The sequence below is a fragment of the Ambystoma mexicanum genome, chromosome 14, assembly GCF_040938575.1.
Source record: "Ambystoma mexicanum isolate Mex_15411 chromosome 14, UKY_AmexF1_1, whole genome shotgun sequence".
NCBI classification, from domain to species: Eukaryota; Metazoa; Chordata; class Amphibia; order Caudata; family Ambystomatidae; genus Ambystoma; species Ambystoma mexicanum.
Window position 1 is genome coordinate 206,012,730 of NC_090940.1, and position 14,111 is coordinate 206,026,840.

At 43.4% G+C, this 14,111-nt stretch overlaps 1 protein-coding gene across 2 annotated transcripts in view; it reads left to right on the forward strand.

Moving 5' to 3' along the window:
* Positions 1-2,979: 2,979 nt before the first annotated feature.
* Positions 2,980-14,111, forward strand: part of HIF1A (hypoxia inducible factor 1 subunit alpha) — a 650,717-nt gene continuing 639,585 nt past the window's right edge. Inside the window, exon 1 of one of the 2 annotated variants that reach the window (XM_069638929.1) lies at positions 2,980-3,251. In XM_069638929.1, the coding sequence (XP_069495030.1) occupies positions 3,220-3,251 (32 nt within the window). In that variant the 5' untranslated portion in view covers positions 2,980-3,219. Of the gene's footprint in view, positions 3,252-4,131; positions 4,279-14,111 lie in introns of those variants that run through there. The other variant, XM_069638928.1, reaches the window with a different exon arrangement.

The following is a 14,111-nucleotide window of genomic DNA, read 5'->3' on the forward strand; positions in this document are numbered from 1 at the left end:
TGAACAGGCAGTAATTCTCCAACAGTGGGGGTGACAAGTGCAGGAGTGGGTTTGAGAAGAGACGGATGGCCCACAAGTCATGATACGGCCCAGTCACACGCAGGGCAGTGATCTCAGAGGAAGGATGAAAAGAATACACTGTTTGCTTGCAACAATTCGCACTAGACCATCCGTGGGAAATGGGCTTGGGTGGCACAGGCACGGGAGGAAAAAAGGTGGGGGCTCTCAGTATTCGAGGAGCGGTGCTGCTGAGGGGAGAGAAGGTTTCACAGATACCAGAATGCGGCCTACTCCAAAGATGGAGTCTGGGGTACACAAAATAGAGTCCAAATGTATCTTGCAGTAGCCCTGCTTCTGTAGATGCCAGTGACTCGTCCAGTGGGATCAGGGAAGGGCAAGGAAGGCGCCTCCCCACTATTGCAAGAGCAGGTGGTCCCTTTTGTATGGAATGTCCGGAGGACAAACCGACCCCCTCCTTCCTTACAACAATAAAGACTTGGGTGACTGTTCTTCTGGAACACCTGACTTCTGTCCAGAAGGTGGGTCCTGAATCCCAAAAGAAGTAATCCTAAAATGCTACCCTTCAAGTGAATGAGGAGGGGGTATTTCCCTTTGATTCCCTTGCATCCGAACCCAGAATCTCCAAACCTTGCATTTCCTTGGAGAACAAATTGTGCAAAATGAATTTTCCCATTTATTACCAGTGATTCCGAATTATAAAGCCATACATCTCATTTGTAGGTGTGTTGATAAACGATTTTCGCATTGAGTTCCTTTTTTCCCAACCTTGCCTTTCAAATAAAAGCCTAAAAACGATTTCTTCATTTGAGTTCCTTTTCTTGACCTTGTTTTTCTAAAAATAAAGCCAAAACGATTTTCCCATTGAGTTTCTTTCTCAAACATTGCCTTTCTCAAAATAAAGCCAAAACGATTTTTCCATTGTATTATGAATGTTTTCTACTGGTTAATTTGCAATTTAATCTGATGTAAATTGTGACTGCCGAATTCGAAATTTTACCTGTGTCATATTGAAACTGTAAGTCCGTTAAACCTGTGTTAGTCAATTGGGGCAAGACATTTGAATTTGTGATGTTGTGTAGTGCCACAGCATTGTGGCTGACGTTTGGTCATTATTACATTTTGTCAAAACTTAAATAAATATATATATTTTCTTACTATACACCGGCCTGGTTCCTAGCTTATTAGTGGTACATGGGGTATTTGTTGGGGTTGGTACGAGATGGGTTGGAGGCCTCACCATAGCTCTCAACCATTTCTGTCGCAAAGGCAGGTGAAAACACCCGATTTTGTTTTTGGCGGGGGACAGCCCTTTGAAATGAATGGGCGTCCAGGAGGCTTGGCGGGTGAGTCATTTCTTTACAAGGCAAGTGACACTCACCAAAAGCGTGGCAGTTGAGAGCTATGCCTCACTAAAGTTGAATCTGTATAAGCGCTTTGGGTGCACGCCACCTTGCTTGGGGGGAAAGGAACTCCCTGAGTTGAGAGCGACCACCTAATAAACCACAACATGCCTGAACACCCTTGCTCATTGATCGAGAGTTTCATTGTCACAAAAGTCTGCATTCTCTATGTTCTTTTACAGGGGTGATTCATTCTTGTGTTTTCTGATTAGTGTGTTTGCATTTTATTGTTTGCGTAAACGCATCTATATTTGTATAGAACCGTGATTGGATATTCTTTTACTTTGGAACCGTGGTACTTAAGGTGTTGGGGCTGCTGCTGGTATCAGCTGGCACCTCTCCTGAAGAGTATAGCTTGCACTATCACTAAAGGCAAAGGAGGTACCCCCTTTGGGACACGCATGATTCACCTTTATGATAGGGATCAATGGCGGGTTTGATAGTGTTGTGGGGGCAGAGCAGTCGTCACTTGATCACAACGTGCACGACTTATTTGCATCCGACTGCCATGTGGGGGGCTTTCTCTGGCCTTACGGTCACCCATTAAGACGTCTCCGACTAAGTAATGTGGCAGGGGAATAAATTGTACTGTATCATTTACTCGGAACGAGTGGAGGAAATGTTCCCTCCGCCTCTCGATGTCTTCAAGGCCTGATTCTTTGTCGTTCGGTTACAGTTCACTGCGAACTTCCTTCCAGTTCCTGTCCTGTGTGATGTACTTCAAGCGACTTCTCTCCCTTGGTTTTATATTGCGTGTTTACGACATACAGAGCCAGCTGTCTAAATAAATACAGTGTCTGGAAGACCTTGCGGCAAAACATGGAATAGCTCCTTGCCATGCATTCGAAATGCGTCTTTTATATATAACAAGAAACAAGTGTAGCATCTCCTGTCGCCGCATTATTATTGATACCCCTCCCGCGTGCCCCTAGCAGCGCGGATCTTCAAAGACTGGCTTATTGTCTTCGACAAGCTTCGCCGCTTCCTGGCGTTATGTAATATTTGCTTCCCATACTGTAGCATTGACCTACATCCCTAAACTCCAGATGCGTGTCAGCTGTTTGCCTCCGCCCATTCCCCGTTGCGTACTAGGAGAGGGGCGCGCTGTCCGACACGCCGGCTGATTGGCTGGCTTGTTGGAAGGCTAGCCTCTTTCTACCAGGCTGCGAATTTCCAGTATCGACACAAAAGAAGGACATGAATCTAGCGGCAGCACTAGGAAAACCAAATTTAGGGTGGCCATCTGTAAACTCGCGCTCTCAAACAATTCGACAGCAGATTGTAAGCAATGATTTTGGTGAGACAGTGCAAACATGCATGGCATATCCGTGATAGTGAAGAAAATAAAAGATTTGAAAAATAATAACCATTTGTTGTAATAAAAACCTCTACTTCTTGTGAAGATATAGATTATGTGTTTGCAACCTATTGTAGAGATTGTTGTATGCAATAACATGTAAATGCTTGCATAGTAAGAGATCACACACGTTGGCGCAGATGGGACAACTCCTAAGAGCATGCTACTGGAGTCCGTTGTCTATGTCTGCGGTCAAGCGCCCTTCCTCCTTTGACGTACGGATGGCGCTGGGTGTCTTGGAACAATCTGTGTACACTGTATTCGGTTCGATATAACGCGATAGCTGTTGTTTATTTGGTGGTCAGGGGAGGAGGGTGGTGGGGGTGATAAACCTAAAACCTTCCACAGGGACCCAGGAAACCGAAGATTGTGCGGTGTCCGCTCCTGCTTTTCAGGAATATTTCTCATCAGCAAAAAGTACAGTCCCTCGGACCCAGAGGCATGGACGGACCAGTCGGGAGCGAAAAGAAAAGGTAGACTTTCGAGCTTTATTTCTTTGTGGGTCTAATATTTGCCCCCTCTTCCCACGGTCGCCATTTTGTTTGGCTCAGGCAGGGCTCCAGGAATTCTAGGAATTATTCGATTGGGATACTCATGGGTGCTCTGCCTCGTAAATGCGCCCATCCCCCCTCCAGTTGTTGGTTGTAGTCAATAGATGCCTCATACAGTGATGGTTTTGTTTTACTCTTGTGCTTTTTTTTCTTTTTCTTCTTCCAACACAAGCTCCTCTCATGAATAACATCAAGGGCCGGTGTGGCAGGGGCACCTTGCTAAACCCGAGTAGCTGATTTCTAAACTATCCCTTCATTTACAGGTTCTGACCTAGGAGTACACCTTCGCTTTTACTGAAGGCATACATGTCTTAAAACCCATTGTGCATGTTATGTATGAATCACCAACAAATATATCACTGTCAATGCATTTAATTGGGATGCCCCCTTTAGGGCAATCGTTGGAGAACGTCTGATGGCTTAAATTACAACTATGAAAGGCTGGGTACAAATTGGTATTGCAACTTTCTGAGGTTACGGATACTGACCCTTCTCGGCTTGTATCTGGTGTGCGTTTTAAAAATATGTTCACCCACATTTTTGTGTGCATGTACGTACAAGGTAGACATTAGGGCCTGATTCACAGAAGTGTTTTATAATACAGTTCCGCCTGTGAAGTTTTGGATTTATTTCCTTTATTCGGTGTGCTTTGCGGAGCTAGGGTGGTGTTGGTGTCTGACATTTAAAGTTACCACACGATGGCGTCTTCAGACAACAAGATAACTACTTTATCAGTGGGAGGGCGTAATGGCACAATAGGACTGTCGTATGAGTCTGATCCCCAAACAGCGGGCGATTACAGGTGTGGAGCTTGAAGTACTGTCTCGGTCACGTCTTGTTCACTGGCAAGGACAAAGGGGCATTCGTTACAACGCCTGATGGACTATTGTTAAAACTGAAGTATTGAGATGGAGACTGTATCGGCCCCAGCACTGTGTGTATTGAATAGGTTGGTATCCCTGTCAACGCCCGTCTACCCCTAAACTTATAGTTTGCTGAGAGTATTGGTACTGTTCTCTCGCAACGCTGTTCTCCCAGCAGCCCGGATCCCCGGCCTCTAGATCAGTGGTCTTCAAACTGGGAGGCTGCCCCCCACGTGGGCCTGAAGGATGTGTCTAAAAAAGATTAAGATGACTGTAATTTAAAAAAAGGATTGTTGTCTGCTTTTAATAGAAAATATAAACAGTAGAAAATCAGCTTATTTTAAAAAGCCTGGGCCCCCTTGGCATCCTTTGGGACCCCTTTGTGGGGGGTGGATGGTAGAAACAATACTTTTTACTGTAGGCGGGATCGGTGTGAAAAAGTTTGAATATCAGTAGTCTAGATCTAATGGGTGGTCAACTTTTATGATGGCAGCCTCTCTCGTGACGCTTAGTGCTGGCCAGTGGAGGAACTAGTACTGGGTATTATTGAATTCTGCGTTTGAAGGCACTGTACTCACAAACGAAAGATAGTTGTTGTGATTATGCATACCTTCACTTCGTTTATTTAATAATTCATTCGATTTGCATTCAGAAGCAGGTTGACCATGCCAGGTTTTATTTTTTGTATATATCTTTACAATGTGTATTTTTGTTTTATTAATTACTTTTGTGGCTTTCATTTTGAAGAGAATTCGTGATTGCTAACACAAAGATTTAATGCTGCTTATCTGTGGCACAGAGTTTCAGAATCATTTTAAGCGGTACAAATCATTCTGCAGGAGATAAACGTGCGTTACATACAGTATGCAGAAACTTCCGATTTTGCTTTAGTGGGGTTTCTTAAGGAAGTATGCTATGCCGTTTCTTAGCCAAAATGTGTTTAATCTCATGAGAATTTCGGGGTGGGTGCGGGGGTAAGCCCCGACTACTCTTTTATGTTTCTGCTTCACTTATAGCGCCCTGCGGGTAGTCAAAGCGCACCTCTTTATGCAACATGGGTTATCATTTGATATTACAGGCATGACTTCGAACATGGATACTCATTGGCAACCAAGGGTGGTCTGTTTACCTATGTTGGGGTCGCATGCAAGTCTTATTGGAATTATTCAGGAGACGCTCTTTTCATCTTTTCATGTGGTTATTTTGCCCCTGCTATGGGTTTCTGGGAGTGTGATATTTTTTGGCAAATTCTCGAGTATCGCGTTGTTAGTTGATTATTATAGAATGTGAGGTAGCCTCTGTCCTGGAAGTGTGCTGTAAGGCGTCTAATGAGCTTGCTTTATGTGTGATGGCTAGGAGTTTGGAATTAATGCTGTGTATGCTCGGACACTGGTAGTCGTTGCAGACAAGGAGTGATTGTGACTGCTTCTATATTTTCAGACATGTAATCGGGGTCTTCTTTTTACCCCTGCCACACCCATGTCTCCTAACGTTGTTTAACATGTCTGTGTGACCTTGTAGTTAACACAAAAAAAACTTTGAAAACAGAAATCATTTGCATGGCCACACAGACGTATTTCTCGCTGAGCGAGATTATGATCTGACGCAGTTGGTTTCCCCAAGAGACAATTTCCTCAGGGGGTAGAGGGAGGGGGTGGAGCTTACAGCATTCAACAAAACCATTGCACGTTTTGTAAGTGCGGACTTGCCTCCTTGGGGGGGGGGGAGTCTAGTTTTGTAGTTTCTGGGACACCTTTGTTTTACACAGTGATTGGGTTTCTATGTTGCACCAACAAATGGAAATTGCACTCCTCAAAGAAAGATAGCTTATTTAGTATCCCTCAAGGAAAAGGGTTTTCACATGTAGCAATAAACCTTTTGTATTGGCACCCACATTATCTTCTCCAAGTAATGTATGAACAGTCTATATGATGATATTTCAAATCATGACTTTTATAGATATTAAAGCATTTCTAATCGAACACTTTATACAGGGTGGCACATAAGTCCTGGTGCATATTATTCTCCCCTCTATCAGACTGGATTTCAGCGTTCCAATCAAAAGTGACAATGTGCCACATTTATTTCATAGTTGCTACATTGATCGGAGCACATTATAATGAGTTTATTTTTTATTCGTGTGATCTATTTAATGTTTCTGCTGGTTACTTTCTTGAGGAGCAACGCAGTATAGTTTAAACAAGAGGGACAATGCAGGCAAATCCACTATAACAGTACATGAGTTCCATAACATTGAAACATTCAAACAACTGCCATCACGCTTATTTCTGCCTCCACTAGTCTGGGCATTCATCAAGGTGGATAATCAATGTTGCTGCTCTCTTTACAGCACATCCAGTAAATATCTGGGGAAGTGGATGGGGAACATGAAAGCCGCCATTGAGACTAGGTGACCTATGTTCATTGTGTGAATCTTTGACAGACCTAGAGGGGGCATTTACAGTGATTCTGCAGGCATGAGGACACATCCAGGGAAACACAATTACATTGGGCATTTATTGAGAGTTAGGAGCCAAGATGTAAATGTATCAGTTTTACATTTTTTTTTTTAACTGGTTGTTATCTGAGTTCGTATGATGAGATTACTGCACATCCAGTTCCCCTGCACTGAAAGTTCAATGCCCGCCCTCCCCTGCGCCTAATGAAATCTCGGGACACCTAAGAGGTGAGCCTGTCGGGACTTCCAAGTTCTTCGTACTATTCCATCTTTCAAATGGGCTGGAATGTTCTGGTGAATACGTTTGCTTTAAGGAGGCAACTTAAAAGGAATTTCTGCTTTTGCAGGAAGCTAGTCAAATTTACGTACTACTGGCTTTATGTGGGAGAAAGGTGGTAGATTGGTTAACTACTGTTTTAGCAGATTGATTTTTTGCAAGATTTGTGACATGCTTTTGTTTAAAAGCCACACATGTATTTTGCGTTTTGATTCGGAAACGCATTTCTGCTGCACACTGCATTCGGATCTAATGTGCTGTGCATCTATCCATCCTAATTATGTCTCGTTATGATGATCGCAACAGCTAATATTTCCCTCTCTCTAATTGGGCACCTCTCTGACGTGGTTAATGATGTCACTACCACATAATATATGACTTTTTTTGATGTTAGAATGTATTTTTACGAACATTGCATTCTGCACAAATGTGCAGGTTCCCCTTCTGGTTAATGGTTCTCTGTTATGGGTCAAACTGTATAAAATATTGCCCTTGGCACCACTGCATGGAATTGCATGTTGTTATTTTCTTACTGATATACTCAACACGATTGCTACTTATTTTGTTGGTTTTTACCTTGGTCTTTGTAATATTGTCAGGCATGTTGGGCCCCCTCTGACCTCCCATGATATATATATTTGCCCTGATGAAGGACATTATGCCCGAAATACATAGGCATTTTAGCACGCTGGCATAGACCACCACAAATTGGTCATACTCGTTTGATTGAAATACAGAATGGTTCTTGCCTCAACCTGTGTTTGTTGTTTTTCCGAAAGAAATTAAATAATTCCATGGATGACACTTCTTCTCTTTAATCTCACGGTTTAGTTAGACAAAGGGTGTGCAACGCTCACTGCAGGCTTTTCTAGCCTAGGTCCACAGCTTTGCCACTATTTGTAATACCCTGTGCGGAGGCATTGTCTATAGGGTATGCACCCCAAGTTTTACATCGATGATTTTTTTTTTTTAAGTGACACTACAACTAATTGCTTCAATATCACTCCATTCACCAGTGCCCATTCACACTCGTGACTTGTGATCTTCTCCTTTAGGCACAAATCCTAGAGTGAAGGCATGCATATTCGTTTCGAAGACATGGAGCACCCCGCCAGCAAAAGAGCTACCACACTCGGTTTCTCAACAGATGAGAGCAATGCCATTTTAGATGATTTTTTTTTTTTTTTTTTAAGGACACCAGCCTCACCAGCAAAGGGGGCAACCTGCAACTGAAAATCAAATGGCTAGAATACGTTATTAGGAAGGAAATAAATTGGAAGCTACATGACGTTACACTAGGCAGGTACTATCGAGCGCAATGTATTTCCAGTGGATTACTCATTCCACTGAGACCCACTCTCTGCAAATAGAATAAGAATTTTTTACTCAAATAGTAGCAGATTCTCAACAAATGCTCGCTTGATCTGATCTTACTTACCAATCACGAATTGGCGAGCAACATTAGCCACTTGACGAAGGAGATAGGTCAACTGGCAACCGAAATCACTGCACTCAGCAGCGCAGAGTCTTTTGCTGAGACCCTTAATGACATTAACAACAAACTGAAATCGTACAGGACGGAGCTCGAATCCAAGAAAGTAAGTTCAAGAGGGTCACTACTGATCACCTCAAAAACTAAGTATATACATGGGCTGATACCAACAACAACCAATGAGACTGTTGGGTACTCAACATCCTGATTTGAGAAATACAGAGGCAGAACACAAAGGGGCATCTGCTGCCACCCCAACAGCCCAAGAAGCAAATACCTCTGTAATCACCATCAGCACTGCACAAGAGAGATCAGACACAACATCCTTTTTTAGAATCTAGAGGAGCATTTACATGCCTCTGCAGGAAATCCCGCCCCCTTCCTCCTAGATGTTGGTATCCTGAGATTGTGCCATGCTTGGCACCAGCATTTGTGACCATACCATGGCGAATATTCAAAAGAAAATATCCTCTGAGAAAACCCTATCAGATGTATCCCCGAAGAGATGACAATCTGATGGAGGAACTCCCTGAAGGAATATGAAGATGAGAAAAAGAGGGGCTGGTGACGTCACAAGAGATGAGATGAGCGTGACGCCCGAGAATACCGGCTGAAGAAAATGCATGGATCTTACAGAAACTGATGACTAAGTTAAAAATCGAGTAAACTTTCATATGAAGAAAAGATTGCACGTGTGCAAAGCACTGCAGAAAATGCAAGGTGTTCAATAACTGTACAGATGCTGTAACGCAAGTACACTAAGTGATCATAGAAGCTCACTGTATGTAGTAAATAGACTGCAGGCAAAGCCGCCATTGTCTAGAAGCTGGACATCACTGTCGTGAATTTAGTAAGCCCAGACCCATGGAGAGGAAAGGCCATCATGGAAAAGAATGGCAAGGCTGTCGGGCCTGTTACCAAACTTGAAGCAGCCAAGATTGGTTATCTATTCTTGAAGGCAGTAATCTTGTGAAGCTGAATCATCTCTTGTTAAGGTGCAAAGAAAGAACACCAAGCGTGCCAAGCTTTATTCATTTGAGGCATTTAAATGCTGCATAATGGTGTCGCGTGAGTCAAGGATGGAACTAGAGTTGAGTGTGGAGTTCTAGAACAGCGATAGTGCGTGCTCACACTCCCATATATTCGCAGAGACATGAAGGCCAAGTTCAAAGACAATCTTCATGGCAGAAGGCATGGGTGATGAGAGACGTTGGGCTAATTGGGTGGGGAGGTAAAGTCAAGTCCACCTCCTGGCACCTGGGTCTGAGCTTATGTTCTGCTATGAACTGAATGTTCCAGACATGGCACGAGCGTGCCAACCAATTATAGAGGGCTGTATAATGAAGGGCTTTATAGTTTTTAAGACCAACGATATACTGTGTATTTAATAGTGTGAGAAGATTACATGTTTTAGAGGTAGGCATAAGTCGTCCACCTAGTAAATGTCCAGTCACAATCCCACCCCTTATAGAAAGTATACTTGGATGTTCCCCTTGATCCTATCACAATTCCTTGTAGGTTTTTCTCATTTGCCACGTAGTATGTCACAGCTGATGTCTTTTTTTTGTATAAAAGGATGTTTGTATGTGAAATGCATTGAGAGCTCGAGCGAACGTCCTTTGTAACTCCCTATTTTAGATTGATATTAAAACGCAACCTTTGCCATCTTCCTGAGTTGGTTCAATTATTTGGTATCGGAGTTATTCAGCATCCCCATACATTGCATGCAGCTATCCAAAGGGCCCTACGCTCACAAACTGGGCATACAAGGATGAGGATGAGGAGGTTCACATGGAAGTTAAAACTGAAGACCTTTTTTTTGCAGAACAACCCCTGAAAGATGACGCATGCGGAGAAGGAGCAGAAGAAGAGGACCCATACATTGAGTTGAAACCTAAAAGCACTTTTGTTCCTCCCATCACAGTCCCCTCCATCGATCTTCCAGAATATGGTCATGACTGACCTTAAACATTCTTCAAATTAAGTCATTGTATACTGATTCCAGCATTACCATTCGCCTGGCTGACGGGCGGAGCGCTAGTCATCATGAACACTACCGATTACCATGCAGAGTGCATGAGACAACTCCAAGATCCTAATTTATATGCTCGAGTAGACTACGATCCAATTGTCAACATTAAATCCAATATCGATGGCATACTACTCAAAGCTGAGGATTTGGACTGGATCTCTCATAAAACCAAATCCTTTCTATCAACAATGCTCCCTGTTGTTACTATCTTTATCCCTACTTCCAAAAATACATAAGAGATTGATGGAGTCCCCCCTCCCCCCAAGTAGACCCATCATGGCAGCCACTTTGACCACTTCTTCTCCAACTGCTTATCCACTCTACCACGACTTATGTTAAGGACACCACGTATTTCCTCCAAATACTTGAGAACACCATACTATCAGAAGGAGACCTACTCTTCACCATTGATGTCACCAGTCTCTTCAGGAGAATTTCCATGACTTAGGGCAGGAAGCTGTTGAATGGCTACTGTTGCAGACAGAAAATATTGGTGCTGCCAAAGAATTTATTATCATCTTGCTTGAATTCATTTCTCTAAACTCTTATTTCAAATACTAGGACCAGCACTACCTTCAAAATTCAGGCACCTCTATGGGGGCCACTATGGCCCCAGCATATGCCAATTACTTCATGCAGAGATTTGAGTCCCTACAGATATTACCCAACCCGGTCAGGCATAACTATCTTGTGAGGTGGGTCAGGTATATCAATTACATTTTTGTCATTTGGAATGGCACGCCTGAGACTCTTTCTTGCCTACATCAATGCAATAGACCCTCAAATCCAATTCACAGCAGAGATGGGAACACCCAATGTACATTTCCTTGATGCGAGTGTCGTAGTTAAAGACAATACTATTTCGATGGCTCTCTAGACTAAAGCCACTGACGGGAATAACCTGCTCCACTGGATGAGTTTTCATCCACCTAAAACACTCGGGAACCTACCATATGGGCAATTACTGAGCATAAAAAGGATCGTAAGCAAACCGTATGAATGCAGGAGTGAATTTGAGAAACGTATGCATGCATTCCAAGAAAGGGGATACCCCATGCAAGATCTAGAAGCAGCTGTTGCTAAAACCATCAATCAACCCCCTCAGGCACTCCTGCAAACCAGACCTAAAAAATCAGTTCCATCATTGGTATTTGTCTCTAAATTCTCCATACAAAGCCACAGGGTGAAACAGAGTATTACTAGACACTGGGACTTTCTAAGAAGTGATGAAAGAACCAAACATTTATTTCCAATCCCGCCGGTCTTTGCCTATCAAAAAAGTGAGAACTTGAGGGACGTGCTGGTAAACACCAGAGACCAGCCACCGAGCGGGGAAGCAGGTGACCGCCCCATGCCTGAGCTGCGGCAATTGTAATAATGTGATCAAAGGCACAGTAGTTTTTCACCCCAGCACAGGTGAACAGATTAAACTCGGAGATTTTGCTACCTGTTCCTCAGTAAATATTATTTATTGTATTACATGTCCATGCAGGATTAATTATGTTGGGGAAACCAAAACACGTGTGAGATTAAGATGGAATGAACACAAATCAGATGTACGCACTTGCAGTGCAAATTCAGCTGTGGCAAGGCATTTTCATGAAGGTGTACACCCCATAGCACAGGTGAAGTTCCAGGTCTTAGAGTCTTGGACACGAAAGGATATCAAGGAGACCTCTCAAGAAAAAGATCAGAGAGATCTTGGCACCCAGCGGAATGAATGAATGAAGAAGCTTAACTTGCACTGTTATTTGTGAAATGTGTATTATCACAACGCATTAAGACCCGGGAGAGGGCGAGAGGCATAGGGGTGTGTGCACACTGCTACTTGACAGTCTGTTTTATTCTTATCCTTCTTTCTTACTCCAGCTCACTGACTGTTCGCTGAGTATTGTAGATCTACATCACTTGAATGGGACAGGAGACCACTGTGATTGGCTGAATTGCTCCAATTGTTCTGCCATGACACTTATACACAGCATCAGCAAGATGGAGTCAAATTGAGATTGTTGAGAGGACTGTGCTTTGTGTTGCTGGCACAGCATGCAAACATTTATTTTGTATTACATTTTGTTAAGTGCACAAATCCCTCGGCCATCAAGGGGCTGTTACAACCATGTACATTAGCATGGACGAATGGGGCAGGGGGAGCGGCGGAAAAAGGTGTACAGTCAGCTGGGGGCTCTAGGTGAAGAGTCATGTTTTCTGTGCCTTTCTGAAGGGCCAGTAGGATTGTTCGTCTCTCAGATGATGGGGGAGTGCGTTCCATTGAGAGGCCGTACTGAGGGGAAGCTTGCCCTCCACACTTTTACTCGCTTTGACTTGGGCACAATGAGTCTGGCCTGTTGGATTGAGCTTTCACAAAGCTTTGTGTCCGGTATGGTGGGACAGGCAGTATGAACAGCCACCAATTGTAGGTCACCACATGTGCATCAATACGCATGTACTCAAACGAGAGAATATGTATGATTTATTTGTTTCAAGGACCACCACTGGCACACTTGCATCAGTGACGCCTCACATAGATGCATCTTGGTTATCTACGAGTACATGAACAGCCACCAATCGTAGGTCACCACATGTGCATCAATACACATGTACTCAAACGAGAGAATATGTATGATTTCTTTGTTTCAAGGACCACCACTGGCACACTTGCATCAGTGACGCCTCACATAGATGCATCTTGGTTATCTACGAGTACAATGAAAATTTGCACCCCAATGTATAATTTGTTTGGTTTTCTTGCAAGAACATGTGCACTTTGACAGTGTGAATTATGGCACTACTTTCAGAGGTTACCACATGACGATATTGGAATAAGTGCAGTAACGGAGTATTTCTCAAGCGCTCGCAATGTATACAGCAAGTCACTTAAATAAACATGACTGCTCTGTCATATTTACTAGACGCCATTGTTTCATCATATGTCACGAACACTGACTAGGTTCAGGCATTGCTGTGTATGCCCATGGGGGCCATCATCAGGCAGTTTGATAGATTACAAAGTAAGGACGAGCGCTGTCACGTGGTTAACTAGGATACTCCAATCATTCTGGCAGCACCTTCACGTTAGCAGGTGCCGGAGCGACATTGCGAGGTAAGAATTGTGTTGAGAGTACGTGGCATCCCCTCTTGTCAATTGCCGACCGGCAGGCAGGCCCAGTACTCATAGAAGTTTGTACTTTACTATAGTGTTGACACTCTTGACAGTACTGAGACCGAGAGAGGTTTTGGTCCTCTGATCGCTGGCAATATTTACAACTATCCTGGACGGTGCTCATTGCTTACTCGTTTACGTGTTTTTTCGTAGTCGGACGCTACTCTCTGGTCTTGGAGGCACGAGGCACATCATTTGCACCAACCACGCCAGGTGAGAGTATATGGTACTGATAAAATCGCAGGAGACGGATAGTTGAATTAGGTAGTTGGTGACTGATTGGACTAACATGTTGTTTCCTTTTTTCTATCTCTTCCTATTTTGTCCCACTGACATCTAACCGCTACTGAATGCAATGTTAATGTGCTAATGGTGTTTGACTATTCATTATGTACATCTCATAATGGCGAAAAACTTGCATGTATTATTGCGTTTTGATTCAGAAACGCGTCTCTGCTGCACACTGTATTGCGATCTAATGTGCTGTGTATCCATCTTAA